Source organism: Typopeltis vanoorti, chromosome 4 (genome assembly GCF_054136105.1).
Source record: "Typopeltis vanoorti isolate ZY-2024b chromosome 4, IOZ_Tvanoo_1.0, whole genome shotgun sequence".
In the NCBI taxonomy this organism is placed as follows: domain Eukaryota; kingdom Metazoa; phylum Arthropoda; class Arachnida; order Uropygi; family Thelyphonidae; genus Typopeltis; species Typopeltis vanoorti.
The window spans coordinates 27,429,339-27,452,695 of record NC_143552.1 but is presented as its reverse complement, the minus strand read 5'-3'; the positions used below and the strand labels follow the sequence as shown (position 1 = coordinate 27,452,695).

Sequence of the window (23,357 nt, the reverse complement as noted above, 5' to 3'; positions counted from 1 at the left end):
TTGATTGCAGGTCTCAAATTTGAAAAATTCATTAAAAGATTCGGGGATGCTGGGCTTCCAAAACTTATACTAATGCCAAAAGTCAGTAATAAGGATGCAAAGATGTAAGTATTGGTTAGCTTTAACTTGGTTGAAGCTATAGATGTCAGTAAGACTTGGTTGACAGAGAAAGATGCTGTCACGGGGCTAGAATATAAGGGCTACTTTATTTTCAGGAAGATTAGAAAACAGGATGCAGAGAGGGATATTCCAGTGATAGCAGGACTGGAAGAGGTTCACCAGGAAGGTCAGATTAAGGGAATAGTGCATTTGAAGCTGTGGTATGGGATAAGTTCCAAACAAGGCAAAATATGTATTTGATTGAGGCTGAAGGATGCAAAAGAAAATGTGGGTTTTCTAAACCACCACATGCTTTGGTGGTTTAACTTATCAGCATAAAGCAAGTATGTGAGACTTCAGCTATGGTGAAATAGATGAAGGCTTAACCTCCCAACCAGCCGGTGTGGATGAAATATTCAACACTCCCTAGCTTTTTTCATGGATCAAAACTTCGTCGGCATTCTACCTTTTATCATGCCATTACCTTCCTCCGCCGTTAATCTCGTTACGGCTATTCCATAGCCATTAGTGGATTAACTGTTGCTGAGTGACCTTTGTGTCCCCCTGTCTTTACGTCTATTGTGTTGCTTAGAATTTCATTTACTGTCCTAAGTTATTTGACCTTTCTTGCCTCTAAAATGATTTATTGTATCTCTTCCCAAAAATTGAAACGAATTTCACATATGCGAAAAAAATCAATCCTGAAATGACCACTGATCAGCTTTTGCAATGAATCTATTTAGTGATAGTAAATTTGGTGTATTTTATTCTACAAATTAGTGCACCGGAAGAGTTGCACTGATTATTCTTTCACTTTACGTATAATCCCCCCCATGTTCCGGTATGGTAGGCCAGTTCTCCTTCAATTGTGATAACTCGAAAGGGGGTTCCACCTCTGAATTCTGATGACTCGAATTTTGAAGGCTCGACACTCAGGGTGGCCGCTGAGTTTCAAAACATTTCGATAAACATGACATGAAAAGGCTTATCATTTTATATATATATATAGGTTAGATTTTATTTCATTATTTTTTATTGTTTTGATGAAATACTTTACCTGGAATACTCTTTCCAGTTTCTCTGTGTCATAAAAAGAACTTAAAAATTAGCCTTCAAGATGAAAAAGAAACAGTGCATTCGGGTATCCCTCTATCAATATTTGTAGTCCTGAAAAGGACTGTTTTGATGGTCTTGAAAACAAACATTTTTTATTTCATACTGTTCAGAATTTAAAATTCTTGAACAGCGTGGAACACCTTGAAGCAAGGGTAAACACACAAAGCAGTTTTACACTCAGGGCACCAGATTTTTGTTTCCTTTCTGATATTTTTTTTATTACATACATAATATTTGCGTGCAGGTTTTTTTTTATTAGCCGTTGGTGGTAGATTTTCGGGATAATGGTTGAAGTTAGCAGCATTCAACCTCAGATGTCTCACAGGATTGTCTGTTTTTCTGCTTGCTGAAGAAGGTGCATGTGCATGCAGCAATGCTTTCGCAATTTCAATTCTGTATTCTAGATATGTTATGGTAGACAAACATTTTTTCTTGTACAGGAGGAAACTGTTCCAAATAACAAAATCCAATACATGTCCAAACACTTTTTTGTAATATTTTTATGCTGTTTCCTCATTACAGAGTAGAATGATAGCTGCTGATCGCACCTGTCGACCCCACCCATAGTGTCGTTGTATGCACACACAGCAGTGGGTTTTTCTTTCTTCAAACCATGCTTCTCCACGGATTCCGTTGATGGATTGTGCAGGGAAGACAGCAGAAAAACATCTTTTTTGTCTTTCCAACGTAGTGCAAAGACTTTCCCTCACCGATAAGTTCGGATTTCCCTCTTCGATAGCGTTCCTGAAGCCAGATGGAGGCATATCTTGCCTTTTTGCATTTACAGTACCATAACTATCTGTACGATGCTGTAAAAGCAAATCAGCGAGTTCAGGACACATATATAGTAATTATCCATTATAATGCAGTAACCTTTCCCCAGTAAAGGGTCTAGTAACTGCATTACTGCACGCATTGACAAGGGGAGATCCGAATATTTATCATGCTCGATTACAGTTTGCTTTCCCGTATAAGGTTTGAAATCCCAAAGATATTCACTTTCCGATTCGCAAAGCATAAAAAATTTTACTCCATACTTCGCTTTCTTTTTGGGAATATACTGCTTACATTTCAGTCTACCTTTGAATGGCATAAGGCTTTCATCGATACTCAAGTCTCTCTCAGGAATGTAGAGTGATCTACATTTCTGATGGATTTTCATCAGAAAATCATAAATTTTGTTGAGGACTGGGCAAGGATGTGTTGCCTGATCGTATTCCTCATTATTCTGAAAATGCAAATACTTCATGATGAGACCGAATTGTTTTTCAGTCATAACATCACGAAACATTGGCGTGTTCAGAATCCAGTCTGTAGACCAATACATTTTGAGAGAGGGCTTTTTCACAATACCTTGCACAATCAAGAGTGCTATAAATGTAAGGAGCATGTTGATATCTATTGGGCTCCAAAGTTTACTGCAAGAATGCGGACTGTACTGAACTTGCTGATGTTGGCAAGCATAAAGGTTAGTCTGTTCCACTATGAAGGAAAGAATATCATCGTCTAAAAATAGACAGAAAGAGCTTAAAATGTTGCTGGAGTCAAAGTCTTCAGTAATTCCTGGCTTACCTATGAAGGAAAACCATGGACAAGCTAGTGTACGTTAAGTGGTGAACACATGCAGAATTTTCTGCACGAAGACATATCTAAAGTACAGGCTGAATTGCTTTCTTCAGAGCTAGAAAGATTTTTCTCCTCATTGGTAGAACAAGAGCTGCTCGAAAGGCGAAGGCTCCAACTTTTCTGCATCTCATGAAGTTTTCTTTTCTTACCCTGAGTGTCACTGCTACTGCTGTTGCTGCTTGCCATCTCGTAAATGAATTGTATCTTGGGTATACTTACTAATTATTCCTTTCTGCCCAGCTCTAAGATAACGGAGATTACTAACCCCCACTGAGAAACAGAACAATAGAACATGCAGCACACTAAAGAACCTCGAACAATATCTGAATATTTTACAGGCAGAAATTTCTTGTTTGGTTTTCCACTTTCTTTATTATGATATTGCATTTGAAGGATGACAGTGATTTTAAATATTAATTTCACCTATATCCGAATATCACATAATTTCCTGATTTATAATAATCAGGAAATATGTATATTGTCTGATTTATAATTTGCTATTTTATAATAATCACCACATAGTTTCAGTATTGAAAAATTAAAGTTATGTGGAACAATTACACTAGAGAAAAATAACGAATTAAATAAAAACTGTACCTATGTTTCATAACAGTTTTCGGGTGTGTGATAGTAATGCAACGGGGGGGGGGTTAAACTATCAGAGGCGAAATAAAGTTCAATTCTCTTGTAAAAATATGGAAATGAAATTTCACATTTGATATACATATTTTGAATGATAAAAATAAGCAAATGTATTGCTTACTTTAAAAATTGGAGAATAAAATATGCAGAAAATATTAATTTAAATCATAACTGTTAATTTCATTTTGTAATGACCAATTATACAAGGAAACCAAGAAAGTGAAAGTACAGATTACTATACAACATGAAGAAAAAATTTAGTAATATGATTAAAGAATTTCATGTTATTCTCTATAAAGCCAAGTTGCTCAAGCGTGTCCTAAAGGAAATGTGTGAAGTATTATTCGATTTCAATAGTTTTGTACAAAAATAAAAATAATATAATCTGGAACGTCGGCAGCCTGTTTTCTTTTCTTTTTTTAAAAGAATATTTCAAATAATTATCTTGAATTAATTTCTTCGAGAACAAAAAAAAATATTTTGTCTAGTAAGCGATTAGAAAAAAATTAGCGCAAAAAAATAAAAAATTAAATTGGTTTCTCTAAGGTAAGGCAATATTTAAGTGAAGAAATTATGCAAGACCTTTATTTTGTCCAGAAATTAAAATTGTATTGTACAATAAAAAGAGAAAACAAAAATATAAATAATTTCTCTATTTTTAGTCTATCATATATAGCTAAAATCCAGTTAACCAGCATGGAACAAGAAAGTCTGTTTCTTGTTATAGGCAACTGAGAGGCAGCTACGAACGGGAGATAATCCAATTAACCGTTCTCTTCAGCGTGAGGGTTTATCACACCTTCTAATGGACATGACAGTCAAATTGCACTTCTTATCCAGGTTCTTTAAACAGGTGGGCTGAAACATATCCAGATTTAGTTGGACGTCTATAGACGTCCTAGCCGGTAGGGAGGTTAAAGGATACATGGAGAAAAGGAATAGAATTTATTATTATTATTACGGGTATCTCCATGGAGTCAGTAGACTCATCACGGAAGACCCAAACTAGCAAAACAACATCTGTCGTCTCTTTTTGAATTCATTTACAGACGAAGAGCTCACAACTAAGTCAGGCAATGAATTCCACTCATTCACCACCCTCCAGGCAAAAAACCTTGTTCTGACACCCTTGTTAACCACACTCTTCTTTAATTTCCAGGGATGACCTCTTGTTGTTCCATCACTATCACACAGCTGAAACATTTCTCCTGCATCAATCCTATGAAAACCTTTCAGTAATTTAAATCTTTCTATCATATCCCCTCTTCTCTTCCTATCAACCAACCTCTGCACTCCACAAGTTCTCAATCACTAGTTAAGAGTTTTCTTCTTCTTCTTTTTTTTCCCCCCCTTAAGCTGTAATAGGTGGGATTTTTGTAAAAGACACAGTGAACAGAAAAAAGTGAGATTATGCATCTGCTATAACAGTTACTCAAAATGTATGTGATAGAAAGAGGTATGGATGATGGATCTGGGTAATAGCAAAGAGAGTTTCCATGTTAGATTTTCTCTTTTTGATTTGGCTAAAAATCTGTCTGAACTTTCATTTGTTATCATCCTTGGAGATTTTAATGTTCATTACTCCAGTTGGCTTTCCTTTTCCAATTGCACTAATCTGGCAGATATTACTGATCTTACATAAATTGTTCACTAGCTGCTCTCCAAACACTTCAACACTGTGCTCTTAAGTATACTGTGAACGTTTTCTGACCTCTAGCAACTCAAATTGCAATGTGATCTGGTTTCTTTTCTCATGGAGGAAAACTCGCACTGCAACTCTCAGCCATGTGTTGTGTGGCAGAGAAATGGCAAGTAGGAGATGTGCTCTATTGTATTTCCTTGGCAGGTTTATTGTTTATAGTTTTTTGATCCAGACAAGTGCACTGAACATATCATTGCACTTGTTTGGATCAGAAGAACTGTAAACAATAATCAAGACAACTACACTAAATGTATCATTGACACAGTTCTTATCTGTATGGAAACATTGAGGGCTCTCTGACACCATAGTGTGAGATAGATATCAACAGCATGAAATATATATAGTTCTCACTGCTCTAGGCTAGGAACTAGAGAAAGAAATGTGGATGGCATGCTTCAACAGATTAACATGATTCCAGGAAAAATAATTATTATTGGGGACCTGAACTATGTGGACAAAGATGGGAGTGAAGGAAGAATGGTTAGGAGTGAAGAAAATGGAATTTATACTGCTGTTAAGGGATCATTATCTGAGATAGCATGTAATGGAGGGAACTCAGGAGTGCTATATATGGTGACAGTATCAAAGAACTTGTGAGTAATCAAGGTAGCTACATTGCCTCTGAATAGGGGAGTGATCATGTATTCTTTACCCAGAAGTTCTCAAATATGTGGAATTACAGAACAGGTGATTATGACAAACTGAGGAGCCAGCTTGGATCACTGCTATAATATATAAATTAGTGAAAAATGTTAGTAGTGCTCGAGAGATAGATGAAGGGATGTTTGAAGAAAGCAGTATCGCACTGTATACCCAGAGTTAGGAGGATTATCAGGAATCAGATGCACGAGTAGCAGAGTTGCAGAAATAATTTTGGCAAATATATATGCAAAGAGAAACGTGATCAGCAAGTTCATGAGCAGAACAAAGCACAGGTGAGAATGGTTATCGGCATGGTAAAGAAGGAACAAAAGAGATTGAGAGGAAGCTAGCCAGTACTAGCTTCCTCTCAATCTCAGTCTCTAGCTAGCCAAATCCCAGAGTTAACTTTGCTATGTAGCAAGTCGAAGAAGACTTGTTATGGAAAGATAGCTTTATGAGTGTAGATGGTAGAGAGGTAACAGAAGCAAATGAAATAAGTGGATTTATTGTGTAATCATTTTGCAAAGAGTACCATCCAGGTGGAGATATTGCTGTGTAAGATGTGACATTGACTGATGGAAGAAAGAGTCGTATTAATTAGAGGTGCATAGAATGTTGCAGAATTTTGATGCAAATACAGCCATGGTATTAGATGGAATATCAGGCTATGTATTACGCGAATGTGTAGCTCCTCTGAATATGTATTAAGCTAAATGTGTCAATTGTCAGGTAGCTCATCCGGCCTACTCCCATGCTTGTCAGAAGTGGAATGCTGAAAAAGAGATACAAAAGATTAAAAGAACAAAATATATCACATCATGATGCAAAATGGAAGTTAGCCACCACCACACCTGTTCTGAGATCCTCTTATGCTGAGGCAAGCAGTTAAGAAAAATGTCAACAGCAACTCAAACTTATATATCTATTCTACCATCTGCTTACTTCTCTCTGTTGAGTGCATCCATTGCATGACCTATGGTCTTACTGCTGAAACAACTAAAGATGGTGCCATTCAATGAGAACCCACTTGTGGAAAAAACTTATGGCAAGGGATAACACTTAAAGATAAACTGTCAGACATCTCCACAGAAAAGTTACTTTCAGTGGATATTAAATTACTATCCACTGAAAGTAACTTAATATTACCAAATGATCCTAAAATATTAGATGGTGTATTGAACAGTTTTCCAGAGGAAGATATGGACACTGGCTGTCGATACTTCCCAAGATCAATTAATATCAAATTAATAAATATAAACTGGGATGCTTAAGTGGCAAAGCTGTATAACTGAGAGGAGACCTCCACATAGCCTTTAAAGGAATGCGGAGAACCGAACTTCTGACCTAATGTCCAATCCTCACCTTCTCGTGGTGCACCCTGTTGGGTATCTACTTGGATACTGAACGAACGAGGATGGGCTGGAAATTTGGGATTTAGCCGACCAAATTGTATTCTTATTGGTTAAACCAAAATAAAAAATGATGGTACAATATGACAAAATTTCATGCCGGCTGGGGCGTCGCCCAGTTCAACAAGGCCCCCGTTGTTTTTGTCAGGGAACCAGGGCGAACAGCGAAAAGTCAGCTACTGGAACAAATCTGAAAACAAACCCCAACTCAACATCACCAGAGTTAAAGATCGGTACTATCAACGTAAGAAGCCTGAATGGCAAAGAAATGGAGCTAGCTGAGGAATTAGATAAGTACCAGATCGACATTATAGGGGTGACTGAAACAAAAAAGACCAAAACTGGTGAGATCTTTCTAAGCAATAAATACAAAATGTTATATTCAGGCAATGACAATCAAGGAAAAGAAGGAGTAGAAATAGTATTCAACACAAAATACGAGGCTAATCTTCTTGAATGGCAGTCAGTCTCAAGTAGAGTAATGTGGGCGAATATGAGAATGGAGCACTGGATAATGAGACTTATATGTGCCTATGGTCCCACAGAAGTTTCTACTAAGGTAGAAGTGGAGGAATTTTTTGAGGCTCTAGAAAAAGCTACTGACACAATGAAAAAGGAAAAGTTGGTCCTTGTTGGGGATCTAAATAGCAGAGTAGGAAGTGATTGTCAGACATACAAAAATGTTTTAGGAAAATTTGGAGAAAAGAGCAAACCTAATAATAATGGCAAATATCTGTTAGATTTCTGCTCAGGACATGGACTGGTTATTACTAACACCATGTTCCAACATAAAAATGTGCACAAATTCACATGGAGAGAAGAGGCTAGGAATAAGAAAAGTCTCATTGACTATGTTATTGTTGATAGTGATGTTTTCTCCCTGGTGCAGGACACCAGAGTGTACAGAGGATTTGAAATCAGAAGTGATCACTATTTAGTCTTGGGCAGGATAAAATTGAATTTCATATTGAAAAGAATAACATGTAAGAAAGTTTTAAAGCGAATAAAAGTTGAGCAACTCACAGATGTGAACCGTAGACTGAAATACACAAAGATTATTGAAGAAAAAATGAAAGAGTTTGAGAACAGGAATCAAACCTTGGAGATTCAGTGGCAAACTCTGAAGAAAACATTGATTGATTCTGCCAGAGAGGCATGTGGTGAGGTTGTCTGCGAGGATAAAAAAATCAGAACTCCCTGATGGACACAGGAAATTAAAGAGGCAGTGAAGGAAAAGAAGAAAGCATATCTAAAGTTCCTGTCAAATAAGTCAGCTTGTGCTCTTAGAGAATATAGAGACAAATGTAAGAAAGCTAAACAGTGTGTAAAACTAGCTAAACAAAAGTCATGGGAGGACTTTGGCAAGAATATAGAAAATAAATATCAAGACGGTGGCAAAATATTCTGGAGGTTGTTGAAGAAGCTTAGGAATGGAGGAAAGAGTGCTGTAAAAGGAGTTAGAGATGATAAAGGTGACATGAAAACGTGAGAAAAAGATATCCTTGAAGTATGGAGTAATTACTTTGAAAAACTGCTAAATGAAACAAGCAGTGATGACAGCACAGTGGTAAAACACACTGCCCAGGCATGCAATCAGGAATACGTATCCATACTTGAAGTAGAAAAAGCCATCAAAGGCTTGAAATGTGGAAAGGCAGCAGGAGTAGATGATATTCGACCAGAAATGCTGAAGTATGGTGGTATAAGAGTCTTATAGTGGCGGCATTGCATAGTTCAGAAAGCCTGGACAAAGGGACGAATTCCCAATGATTGGAGTAGAGCTCTCATAGTACCCATATATAAAAAGGAAAATAAAACTGAATGTGAGAATTACAGAGGTATTTTCCCTACTGAGTGTTCCTGGCAAGATCTATGCAAGTATACTAGAGAAACGGTTGAGAAGAATTGTGGAAGAAAAGCTTGGTGAAGAACAAGCTGGATTCAGGCCAAATAGAGGCTGTCAGGATCAGATCTTCACTTTACGACAAATAGTCGAGAAAGCATGGGAATATAACAAAGATCTGTATTTAAGTTTTGTCGATCTGGAAAAGGCATATGACAAGGTGCCAAGAGAGAAGCTATTGAATATGCTGCAGTTATATGGTGTCAATGGGGCATTATATCAAGCAATACTTAGTCTTTATTTGAGTTGTAAGTCAGCAGTTAGAATTGAAGGAAGTACAGGAAGATGGTTTTGATGTTAAATCTGGTGTGAGACAAGGATGTACATTATCCCCTCTGTTATTCATTATCTATATGGATCACATTATGAAGGAAAGTGGTATTAAACATGATATCAAAATTGGAGATGTTAATGTCAGCTCTTTGCTTTATGCGGATGATGTTATACTTCTAAATAAATCCGCTACAAGTCTGCAAGATTCTCTTACTAAATTGAATAGCTGTTGTAATAGATATGGTATGAAGGTTAGCAATAAAAAGACAAAGACAATGAAAATAGGCAGAATCATTGAAAATGTCAACTGTGTTGTTAATGGAGAACCTGTGGAACAAGTAAAACATTTCAGCTACTTAGGCACGATTTTTAGTGAAGATGGTAAATTAAATATAGAAATAGACAACAGAATCAGCAAAGCTGGTATGGTGGGAAGTCAATTGAATAAATTCATATGGAATAAGAGAGAAATTAGTCGGAACACTAAATTAGCTGTATACAAGACAGTGTTCAAACCAGTTTTAACTTATGGATCTGAGAGAGAGCTTGGTCAGAAATACAAAACAGTTGACCAAAGACTAGAGACTGTAGATATGAGAGTCCTGAGAAAGTTTATAGGCGTGAACAGATGGCATCAATGGCAATATCATATTAAAAACAAGGATATTAGGAAAGAACTTGACATTGTCAGCATCCAGGAATGCGTTAGCAGAGCTAATCTCAGGTGGTATGGTCACCTAAACAGAATGGGCGAAGAAAGATTAGCAAAACAAGTGTTCTCAGCCAGGTTGGCAGCAGAACGACTCAGAGGTAGACCAAGATATAGGTGGATTGATACAATACAAAGTGCCTTAGACGATAGAAATATAAGATCTGATAATGCTGGAGTCTTGACAAAGTAACAGACTGATTTGGAAGAAAATTGTAGATAGGAAGTTAGTAATAATGTTAATTTTTTCATGTAGTACTATCATATTCTGTACACCCCTTGAGGGTACATGACAGGAATTTGATGATGATGATGATGATAAATATAAACCTTACAAAGATAAGCCTTCAACTTCTTTGAAAGCAGACAAAGCCAAAACGGTAAGAAAATTTTTACAATGGAACTGTTATGGGTTTTGCCAGAATATCGATAATATCAAGATTTTGTTGCAGAAACACTAGCTTTACTGTTTCTATCTGTAGGAAACATAATTAAAATCCAGTGAAACCCTATCTTAATTTATAAAGACCAAAGTACAGATGGTCCTGTTCATGGTGCATTAGGTATCATAGTGGGTGGTGGTCATACTCCTTTCCATCTTGCTCAGCTTAATACTGTTCTAGAAGCAGTAGCATTTCACATATCTGGGATTTCTTATTACAATATGTTCAGTATATTTACCACCAGGTTATGAGTTAAATAAGATGAAACTTGTAACGGGTGACTTAATGGACACTACGCTATAGGTAGTGGCAACACAAATGCACAAGGTCATATCATTGAATGAACAAATGCTTGACTATCATGACCTCTCGCATTCTTAATGATGAAGTCAATACCTTCTTCCATATGCCTGTCTGCTCATATTCTGCAATTGATCTTACAATCTGCTTCTCTGCTGTTTTGTCACTGCTTGTATGGGATGTCGAAGAAGACATCTACAGAAGTGATAATTTTCCCTTTATTTGCATGTCTTCATATGAACCATGTTCTCCTACATGGACATCCATATGGAAAATGGGCCAGTCGGACTGGAGTACTTTTACTCTTTTTTGCATAATGTAATGTTCTAGCAGTCAGTCAACGATCTATCAGTTGAGCCATGAAGTGTATAACAGTTTTTATTGTTCAGGCAGCAACAGCCACAGTTCCAAAAGCATCATCTTAGTTTCCATTTTATCCAAAACCTTGATTTAACTGAGCCTGTCAAGCAGCAACTCAAAAACAGAGCATGTTATGTATTTTGTATATACCCTATCACATCAAACTTAATAGCTCTTAAATGTGCTTGAGCATTTAAGAGCACATATGAGATGTCAGAGTCAGAAGCAATCTTGATTCCAGTTTACATCATGGATTAATCAAAACCATTGCAAATATTGTATGGGATAAAATTCAGAAAATGAAAGGTAGATATAAAAGACACCACTTACCTTCCTTGGAATATAGTGGAGATGTCGCTGATCCCAAAGCTATTTCAGATGCTCTGGAAGAAAATTTTGCTAGTATCTCAGGAACAACTTCATATCTTCCTGAATTTTTAATATTGAAAGAATAACAAGAGAAATCAGCAGCTAAACTTTTCTACAAATGTGTTAGAGCCATATGATCAGCCATTTGTTAAGGAGGAGCTAAAAATAGTTCTTTTACTGCTCACTCCAATGTGGCCTGATTGTCCATTATGAAATGATAAATCATCTTCCATCTTTCTCTGGATCTCCTTCTCTTAATATACAACAGAATGCTCATGGAGGAAATGTTTCTGGATTTGCGTAAGTTAATTTTCATTGCCATCCCGAAACCAGAAAAGGATCCAACACAAGCAAGCAGTTATTGACCTCTATCTCTGACCAGCTGTCTTTGTAAAGATATTGGAGAAAATAGTTAATGCCTGACTTCTCTGGTATTTATAAAGCTGTGATCTCTTTGATACACAATGGGGCTTTCATAGACATCATTCAATATTGTACTATTTAGTCCTTTTAGGAACATGTATATGAGATGCTTTCTTGAAATGAGAACATCTGGTTTCAGTTTTCTTTGATATGGAAAATGCTTATGATACAGCCTGGATATATGGCATATTCTATGGCAGAGAAGATAGACATAGGACACCTAGGTCTGAGAGGACACCTTCCTATATTTATTAAGAAACTTTGTCACACCAAGTCTTTCAATTCTGAGTGGAAAGTATGCTATCTTGGCCATATAATTAATAAGTGATTGTTCCCAAAGTTCTGTCTTTAGTGTGACACTCTTTGCTGTCAAAGTGACTCAATTACTGAACAGCTTCCTCCCACTGGAGGCAATGTTCTATATGTTGATAACTTCACAATTTACTGTCACTGTTGTCACATGAAAGTAATTGAAAGATAACTTGAGCAGGCGATTGATCGTGTCTGTCCATGGGCTCTTAGTAATGGGTTCAAGTTTTCAGCAGAAAAGTGTGTACAATTTTTGCCAAAAATTCTTCACCGAGATCCTGGATTAAGAATGGGACAAATTATTATTCCAGTAGCAGCAAAAGCCAACTTCTTAGGACTCATCTTTGACAAAAAAACTTACATTCCTTGCACACATTTGTCATCTAAAAGAAGTTGAGAGTATTGAATCTGCTTTGAACTCTATCCTATACTGAATAGGATGCAGATTGATCTTCATTGCTTCATTTGTATTACGTACGTATACATTTAAAGCTGGATTATGGTTCTCAATCTATGGCTCAACAAAGTAGAGTAGCATGCAATGGTTGAATCCCATCCATCGTTAAGGTATACGGATAATGATAGCTACTAGGGTCTTTTGCACATTGCCCACTCAGTCTTTATGCTGATGCAAATGAACTGGCTCTATCACTTAGACAAAAACCATTGTCTCTTAACTACGCCCTAAAAATAGTCTCTTCCAGACCATCCTACATGGATTGGTATCTTTCTCTGTGTCAGAAAGCTCAATATCACACACATCAGACTACCATTCATCTCTTTAACATGCACATACCAGAAGGGAATGCATGTTAAGGAGATTATGCAAGCTATTGGCACAAATATTGTGGCAACATTACTTGCACTATAACAGCATTTATCCAGAGCAGGTTTACACTCCATCCTGCAACCTATCACTGTTCCAACTAAGGAAGTTTCATAATCCATCATTCATCTACATGCAGTTATTTAATGCACACGGAGCATGCATTCTAATTTCCTTCTCATGTATACTAATGGCTCAAGATTCGAGGCATCTCTTGGTTGTGCTGTGATGTATTTGCTGTCTTTATCATATCTCATTAGATCCTTGACTAATGAGATATGATAAAGACAGCAGCTTGACTGTCTATCATATCTCTTGATTGCAGCAATTATACAGCAGAGTTGCATGCAATTTAGCTTATGCATAGAAACGAAAACTGAAATGTATGATTTTTACAGATTCAGTGAGTTTTATACAGACTGACGTCTCCAGTGTATAATCCATATCCAGTTCTTTGTGAGGTTATACAGCTGTTGTACAAATTGAAGACCTGCAATTTTGATATTCAGTTGTGCTGGATTTTCAGCCATGTTGTTATTGATAGAATGAGACTGTAACTTCAGCTGCTAGATCAGTTGATAATTTCTCTGTATACTGTTTGTCAGTCCTATGTACAGATAGTTTATAAGATCAAATCTAATAACCCACTTGCAGTCATGGCAGGAAGCACTGACGAGTAATTTGTACTAGATTAAGCCTGAAATTGAGCACTGGATGTCTAGCCAATGTAGAAATAGAAGGTAGAAGAAAGAAAGAAAGAAAATAACAGAAAAGAAAGTTGTTTTTGCTAGGCTCTGCATAGGTCTCAGTCTTTTACTGAGGTCTGATGACCTACATGTGTGAACAGTGGAACGTGTCTTACCATTCATCATATTCTGGTGGAGTGCCACACACTTCACTTGATAAAGGAATGAATTTTTTACAAATCTGTTTGAGCTATATACCCTCAGACAGATCTTATCACTTAGATAAATTGCATGAAGTTTTTAGCTTTGTGAAAATAATAAATTCATACAAACACATTTGATTATATATTCTATTTATATGTAGATACTGGTTTGATTAACTTAATTTTTTAAAAAAAATTGCTTATTGTACATATACTACGTTATCTCTTTATTATTGCTTATTCTTATCTTGAATGCTGCTGTCACCATCGGCTAGGCATAGTATGCCTAGCTGTCCTTATGCCAATAAAGCCTAATCAACCAACCAGTCTAAACTACTGCATAGATCTGTTACCTTGATTTCCTTGGGGGATGAGGAAGGATCCAGAGGTTAGACCAAAGTTTTAACATGTCTATGGAACACTCCCAGTTGTGATGATAGATTGGTGGTTTGTTGTTAACAAAATCTAAATAGATACACACACAAAAAATGAACATGATATAAGCATAAGTTTTGTTTTGTAAGAGGTTGTGTGTCAGTCCTACAGATTGACACACAATACTTTAATACATGGCTGGAAGAGAGAGAAAATAAGGGGTCATTCCTTGAATTTATCCATAGAGTGTGATTAGCAAGCACTAGATTTTTTTACTTGAATAATGAATGCATGGAATGGGTTGCCAGAAGTGGATGTGAATGCTTTGTCATGAACGATTTTAAGTAGAACTGTGATAAGTATTGTGTGAATTATTGTTAGTGTCCATCTCCAGTAATTTCTTTGGTTCCTTGGAAATGTTTAAGAAAATAATAATTTTCCCACTATTTTATATTCTCATTCATTATCTAAGCCTTTATTTCCAAGAATCATTCCAAGACTATTATATAAGTGAGCATTTATCACAATTGGCTTTCATCAAAATCTTCATCTTCCTTTTCTATTTATACCAGTGCTGAAGTAGAGCTATTTCGGGCTTGTACTAGCACATATCTACACATCCAAAACCAATTCATGTGTTCAGAACTTAGATTTTTTGCTAGAATGAGATCAGAAAGATCTTGTTTAAACTGAAACTACAACGTCTGTAGATCCTGATTGTATTTATGGTAGTTCTCTTCATTAACAACAATGCCCTATAATTCTAATCTGTAAAGGTATCTATGGCATTTATATCTGCCTTTACTGGCAGATGTATTCATCAAAAGTATTTCGCCTCTCAAAAAAAAATAACACCTGCTTATCACACCTCTCAAAAAATTGGTGTTATCAAGTCTTTAATTAATAGAGCACATAATGTGTGCTTCTCTCCCTCAAGCTTACAACAAGAACCTCTCTATCAAAAGTTTAATGGAATTAAATGGTTACAACCCTCATCAAATTCAGCAGATAATTGACTCCTATGTTCCAACATCTAAGGATTCTTCAACAGACCACAGGTTTCCAATTCCTGATATTTCTGGTATCTCTGAACCTATTGGTAGAATTTTGAAGAAGTATCACCTTATTCTCACGTATTTTTCTATCAACAAACTTTCTCATCTGTTACCATCTACAAAAGACACTTTGGTCTGATTGCCCTTTTACGTTGGCCTAATCTAAATTGGAACTGTTGTCTCTGACTCCCAAAAGTTTGGGAGATTTTCATTTTATATAAACATCAAAATTGCTTTAATATTATTTATTAATATTAATATTAATTTCTAGCTCCTGGCAGCAGTTTTTAATGATAAGCCAATTGTTGTCTGTACCTCATATTTCTGTTCATTGATTTACTTGTTTCTACACACTGATGATGTAGTGTTATTTTCAGTGTTTATTTATTTATTCTTATGGCAAAAGGAATACAAAGCAGCTACAAGTCAAGGTCCAGTCCAGAAAGCCAATCCAGGGCTTCATCTGTCACCTTGTGGATGTCCTGGAGCCCACCACCATGAAATTGACACCTTAGGCAGTCATTCACAATATGAGTGATCGACTGGGCCACGGGAGAACAGTCACAATAAGGGTGGTCTGACAGTCTCCATTTATGTAGTAGGTAGCCATATCTACCCTGTTTAGTTCTGCTCCTGTTGATAGAGGGCCAAATCTTCCTAGGAAGAGCAAAACTAGGCTGTGTAACACAGGATCTTCAACCAGGAAGCCATTTCTTTGAAGACTGTTGAACCGGTGTTCTCTTCACATATCAGGTGTTGATGATAAGGCAGCTGAAGAGAGTTCATCCAAGGACCAGAAAGGGTTTCTTGATTTTAGGCAAAGATTAGGTGGATTTATGAGAGTCTGGTGCAGGGGCAAGAGCGGGTTGCTCATTACTTTATTAAATTCTTTAATTGAGGCTTGTCTTCATATATTTGGTGGAGCAATATTAGATAGGACAGGCAGCCAGGGGAGAGGGGTGCTTCTGAGTGTCCCACTAATTGTGCGCATAGTGGATGTCCATAACGTTAGTGTGTGCACTTCTTTCTCAGATTGGGGCACAGTATATTTTGCTGCAGAGAATGTGAGGGCTAGTGCAGACGACTAGGACTTCTGCACCACAAACCCAGCTTGTTCCAGCAAGCCTTGAAATGATATTATTTCTCATTTTAATTTTGTTGGACAGGTTGGTGATGTGTCTTTTATAGGTTAGGCTTCTGTCCAGGCTCACGCCAAGGTATTTTGGGTGAGGCTCATGTTTTACCATTTTGCCATAGAAAGAGAGAGAGGTTGAGGTGTCAATTTGCCTTGCATTCTACAGGTGGAATGCTGTAGACACAGTTTTGGTTAGATTTGGCTTCAGGTACCACTGCTTGAAGTATTCTTGCAGGATGTTCAGGTCTGTGTTCAAGGTTGTTTCCAGGTTGGCAAAGGAGGTAGATTGGTGTAGGATTGCTAGGTCATTGGACGCTTACATATATTGGCTGACAATTCCAAAAAGCGCCACCTAAGTGGTGCTTTTTGGAATTGTCAGTTATTGTTTAATTTGAGCTTAATATGTACTGAAGATGCCTGTGACACACAGGTGAAAATTATACTATTAAATAATCTTTGTATGCGAGTTTTTTTTTTTTTCCGTTATTAATTTTGTATCGATATGTCTGCTCACGGTATACCGCTTTTAAAACTTAGATGTTAAAGAGTAAAGAGGCTAACACAGAAAGCCCTGTGGGAGATCATTGTGGAGGAATCTGGGCCTGCCCTTTTTTTCCACCAATATGGACCCAGATCTTTCTGTTGGAGAAAATGGATTCAAAAAAACTGGATTCTTTTTTTTTAATTTTTTTTTTTTTGCACCTTATAATATTGCCTAGCTTTAGGAGGAGGGGCCCCTAGTCCAGACTGTGTCATAAGCTGATGTAAGGTTAATGAAAGTGACTCTGGATTTAAGTTTCTTCTGGAAGCCTGCATCAATCTGTGTTGCCAGGACCTGGCAACACAGATTGATGCAGAAACTACCATCACAAGCCAGGATTGTGATGGTAGTTTGTAGACATTGTAGATGGCGGCATTTTGAATTTTAATACCTATGGAGTATTCTGCTTCAGGCACATGTTAGGTTATGTCCTTGAGACCAGGCCAGATGTAGGTTGCCTGGCCATGCTTGGGATGGCAGTTATAAGACACAAGAATTAGACCTGGGATCTTTAGTCCGTTGAGAGCTGTGTTAGGCATGGATTTCCTGGAGAGCCAGGACGTCATTCGCTTTGTCTTTGGATTTAGATAGTTCTATGTTTAAGGAACAGATCTTGAGAAAGTTTTGTTTAGGGGACTGTAACTTATTTTTCGAAGCTTCCCATCCTCCAATGTGATCCTTGTTATTCCGGGTGATGATCGAGCTGGCATGGAATTTTGTGACTTGTGTATTTATCATGGTTGCTGCAAGTGGTCCAGGAGGCTTGGTACCTTTGGATGCTTGGTTTGAGACATCGGCTTCATGTTATCAGTGTTACATCTCTGGAGCTTCTTGTGTCTGAAGCACCAGCAATGTACCACAAGGGTGACACTATTGGTGTGTGCGTGGGGGGGAAGGCTGTTTCAACCCCCCCCCCCCACTTCCAGCTATTCCTGTTTTGCAGCATTGTCCACAACTGCACCTTAGACACCAGTCCCGGATACATGAATCTGATGTCTTGCTCTACAGCATCTCAGAGAAATTGGATTGGATTTAAATCCGGGAACCTTGAGGTCACTGGATGGTCCCAAACTCAGTTGAGTGTTCCTCGAGCCATACCTGAGTGGTTTCAGCCTGGTGGGGAAGTGCATTGTTCTGTCGAAACAGACATTGGCTTCAGGCGGGTGTGTAGGTGATCAGCCAGCACATTCTGGTAGCTCGCAGCATTTAAGGACCTCTCCGGACACACTAAAGGACCTAATGTGTCACATGAGAAGGCTCTCCAAACAATCATAGAGCCGCCACCACCATGAACAGAGCCTATCTGGCACGATGGAGACCATGGCCTCATGCTGTCGACGCCACATCTGCACCCTCCCGTCAGCTTGGTGCAACTGATAATGGGATTCATCAGACCACACGACTGTGGTCCACTTTGCAGACATCCAGTTTTGATGGTCCTGACACCAGGCGAGGTGCAGTGCCAAATGACAATCTGTCAACAGTGATCCACGATTAGAATGTTGGCTACTATAGCCCATTATGCAGGGTAGGCCATACCATTTGCTTGCTGATGCTGCTTGGATCACCTGCATTGAACTGGATGTGATTTATGCTGTCGTTGGCCTACTGTCTAGGCTTGTCTGTACAAGCCTAGACAGTCTACTTCAACCACGGCCATCACTTGCTCACTGGGCACTGGTACATCCACTGATGGTATACTAGTGGTAGACCATTGATACATTTGCCCTCAAGAACCCTAGGGTTCTTACCACTGGGGCAATAGAATGGCCATCTGTCTTGCACCGATAAAATCCACTATCAACATCACTGAGATCACAACATTTACCCATGTTTCAATTTCAATACACTGTTTGGAAACCCCAGTTTCTGCCTATTTACTGTCTACGTTTGGTTTGGGCTTGTTTCGCTCTTCATGGGAGGTGCCAGCATCGACTCCCCATCACCTCATCTCTAATGTTTTGCCCATTGAGTGTGCATCTGAAGTTCACTTCAGGATCTGCTGCTGTTATGTACAAAACCTAGTACAGCAAATTCTTACCTTGTGTATACCCATATTAACAAGTGCCTACCTGCTGGTTTTGCCATATCTAATATTGCCCTACGAAGTCATCATCATCAAATTCCTGACATGTACTCTCAAGGGGTGTACAGTATATGATAGTACTACACGAAAAACTTCCTATTTACAATTTTCCTCTGAATCAATCTGTTACCTGTCAAGACTCTAACATTATTATTATAACGTGACACCTCCAAGGAGTCCAAAGACACATCGAAGGAGGGCACCTACTGTACAGCTTCACCATTCAATCCACCAACTATAACGAACTGCAACTATCATCATCATCTACACGAATGCCATCCACTACCCGCCACCACCACTAGTATTTTCACAGACAATCACAAACATCCGTGCCCATGGCGGGATTTGAACCCACAGCCTTTCGGCTGGAGAGTGGATACGCTAACTACTCGGCCAACCAGGCCAGCAATCAGATGTTATATTTCTGTCTTCTAAAGCACTTTTTATAATCCACCTACAAAGTAGTTATTATTATTATTACGTGATACTTCCAGGGAGTACAAGGACTTATCATGGGAGGGCACACTACTTCACTAAATTCATCTCATCTCTCCACTACTATTTAATTCTCCAACTACGACACTACTACCATCAACTCCATCTATCACCCATCATCACCACCAACAACAGTATTTTTTGTCTATAAATTGCATGTGTTCTGAAGGCCGATTTGTCTGGACACGGCTGAAAAACCCAAGTTTACAGGAGGAAAAAACCCTGCTATCACTCTGAGATCGGCTAACTCACTTTCAACTGAAAAAGTCCATATATGGATTCTCCTTGTCACGACGAAAATCAAACCCAGGTCTTTTCCAATCGAAGGGTGCAATGTTCTGCTATTCTTCCAATTGCACTACAGTGGCAGCTATAAATGTTATTAAATCAGTGGTTGTGATTGCTTATTCTAATTCACTTAAAAGAAAAAAAAAAAAAAAAACAGCTCAAAGTTTTCTTACTTGCACATCTTTGCTGCACCAAATTAAAGTAATGTAAGAGCTTTTTCTATAGATGAAAAGCTATTTTTGAGTTGAGTTTAATATAAAAAGGAGTAAAAAGAATTTATTCCAATTAAGGTAATAACTAGATTGTAAATCCTGAATTTTTTTTTCAAAAAAAGAAAAAAAAAACCCTTTCAATTTCTATATTTTTGAAAAATGCATACATGTAATATGAATTAGTTGTATTATAGTAAAGCTGAGAGCAGTAGTAGCAATACTATTAATTTTTATTATAGAATATAAACTTACTCTTTGCAATCTAATAAATACATTAAAATTTAATATAGATTTATCACAGAGTGAAGGTTTGATGCTTCTGCAAGCAGTATATTCAGCACTAACAAATTCATACATAAGGTAAGTGTTTTGAATTGTGGACATTTTATTTGTTCTGTAGAATTTTTCATATACACTGGTGTTTATGAAATATACCAAATATTATATTTCATATATTTGGTATATATGGTATCCCAAAATCTAAGGACAAACACTATTTCTGAAGATTACAGCTGCAAATTCAGACGAATCTGATTGTGGCAATTTGTATAATTGACGATTCTGAGTAGAAAGTGGTACACATTCAAATTTTTGAATGCATGCAAAGGGGGTCATCTGTATCACTCAACAGAATAAAAGGCAAAAGGCTCCACTAAGCGAATTGTGTTTGAAGGAAAATCTTTATGTGAAGGAATAAAGTTGCAAATTTGGATGTCTTGTAATGTCTCAAAGACATTGTCTAGATGATTTCATGTTGGGAAGAAGGTTGCAGAATTATTGATATTGCCAGAGAGTTTGGAATTTCACATAACATTGTATCCAGGCTCTGGGCAGAATTTCAAACCAATGGAATGTGTTCCAGATGCTAGCTAAGAGGTCACTCCTGCTCTACCACTGAACACAATTTCAGATTTTTGGTTATAACAGCAAAATGTAACTGACGCACAATAGCAGGTCAGCTTGCAAGTCTGCTTCATTCAAGCACAGGTATGCAGATATCTCAACACACTGTGGCAAGACGTCGGCAACAAGCAGGCCTATATGCCTGAAGGTCTGTAATCTGCATCCCTTTATCCACAGCTCATCGTAGAACACATATTCAGTGGTGTTGTATCCATAAAAATTGGATGATGCCAATGGGTGAATGTACTCTTTACATATGAGAGTTATTTTAGTCTTTCCTCCGATTCTAGATGCACTTGATCTGTTGTGAAAGTGGTACTGCTTAATGTTCTTGAAAGGTCTACATATGGCAATGCTGGGGTCATGGTGTGAAGAGGCATTATACTTAATGAATGCACTGAGCTACAAGTGCTGGAACCCTACAGCAGTTCCATGGTGCAGGTAGAAGAATTCATTTTAATGGATGACAATGTCACACCACATCGTGCATGAGCAGTGTGACTTCTAGAGACCTAGAATATTAATCAAATCGAGTGGCCAGTACGCTCCCCAGATCTCAATCCCATAGAACACATTTAGGATACATTAGGGAGATGATGCCATTCAAAATTATTTTCCAGAAACAAACTAGCCCTTATCCTTGCTCTGAAGCAGGAGTGGGCTAGTTTGCCTCAAGAACTACTGAATCACTTGGTGCTAAGCATGGTATGACGTTGTGAGAGGGATGGACTTATTCCATACTGAAATGTCTCTCTGCATAGTTTTCTGTAAGCACCGTACATTAATTCCTTAACTCACCCTTAGGAAATTTATAACATTTGCCGAAAATGTATTGCAATTTAATTTGTACAAAATTTTAACATATGTTTTGTATAATACATTTATTAGTATACTAGCAATATATGTCCACATTTGACTGCAGTCATGAATATTTTTTCATATACAATAAAAATGTAGTTCGTCCTTTGCTTTTGGACACCAGTGTAGTAAATTTCTCAGTTTTAATAATGCATACAGTATTAAGTAAAGATTTAAGATAAAAAAGAATTACACATGATTTGAATCATTCATAGACTGTAGAATTAGATTATATTTCGGTTATGTGTATATCTTTTGAAATAAATGAATAGAGCATCATTGCTTTCCAAAAGCTTATTTTCAACGCAGTGAATATGGTGTGAACAAAACTAATTAGAATAGAGCAATACATATTCTATATTTTTGTTCTATATTGTATGTATGTATTTGATTTCTCTATTTAGTCTTTATACCATATTCATTGTTGGATGAAAATATGCTTTTTTTTCATTCAATATGCTTGTGGATCACATTATGAAGTGGCATCAAACTTGATATCAAAATGGGAAATATTCAGCTTAGATATTCACTTTATGTACCTGCTGTAATATAATGTAATATATGTAATATATAATAACAAATTTGTAAAAACTTCTTAATAAGTTTTTACAAAATTTACTTTTTTCATTTCTTTTTTCATTTCAGTTTACTTTTTTCATTTCTTCCAGCATGCAATATGGGTGATGTTTTCAAAATTACATCAGAAATCATGGAGTAATCCAATATTTCTTCTTTATTAAAGAATTTATTATAGAAGCCTAGAATGGTTATTCTCCATACTGGCTGCCAGTCAAGTTACGAGGGGGGTGGTCTGAAAAGTTCTTGGCCTAACAATGAAAAAATAATTTAGAATTTCAAAATTATTTTTATTTTGCAATATAATCTCCCTTAAGATTAATACATTTATTCCAGTGATGCTCCACCACCATTATCCCATCCCTGTAATGGTTCTCAGTAAGATCTCCAAAATACCCCTCTACAGCTGCAATCACCTCTTGATTCGAAGAAAAACGCTGACCAGCGAGGAAGAGTTTGTGTTGGGAAGAGATAGAAGTCAGAGGGAGCCAAATCTGGGGAATAGGGTGGATGTTCCAAAAATTCATAGTGCAGATCCCTTAATTTTCCCATTGCCAAAACACTTTTGTGGGCAGGTGCAATGTCCTGATGAAAGATGATTTTTTTTCTTCTTCTGTTTGTTTAGAACAAAGTTGCTAGAATACCTAACCTGTGGCCCATGCATTGTAAGAACCATTGCTTCCCATCTCAACTTAGCTTATACAACAGTCATAAATAAAGAAAAATGGATTACATATCAGCACTCAATTTACTTTTTACCATTGGGCATTCTGACAATGTTTCTGCCCCAATG

General features: G+C 37.3%; 1 protein-coding gene across 2 annotated transcripts in view; it reads left to right on the top strand.

The window, feature by feature from the left end:
- The window catches only part of LOC150107179 (uncharacterized), a 446,221-nt gene that overhangs the window by 94,367 nt on the left and 328,497 nt on the right, over positions 1-23,357 (top strand). For both annotated transcript variants that reach the window (XM_090391714.1, XM_090391715.1), the window contains exon 5: positions 20,518-20,587. In XM_090391714.1, coding sequence (XP_090247840.1) covers positions 20,518-20,587 — 70 coding nt within the window. The remainder of the gene's footprint in view (positions 1-20,517; positions 20,588-23,357) is intronic.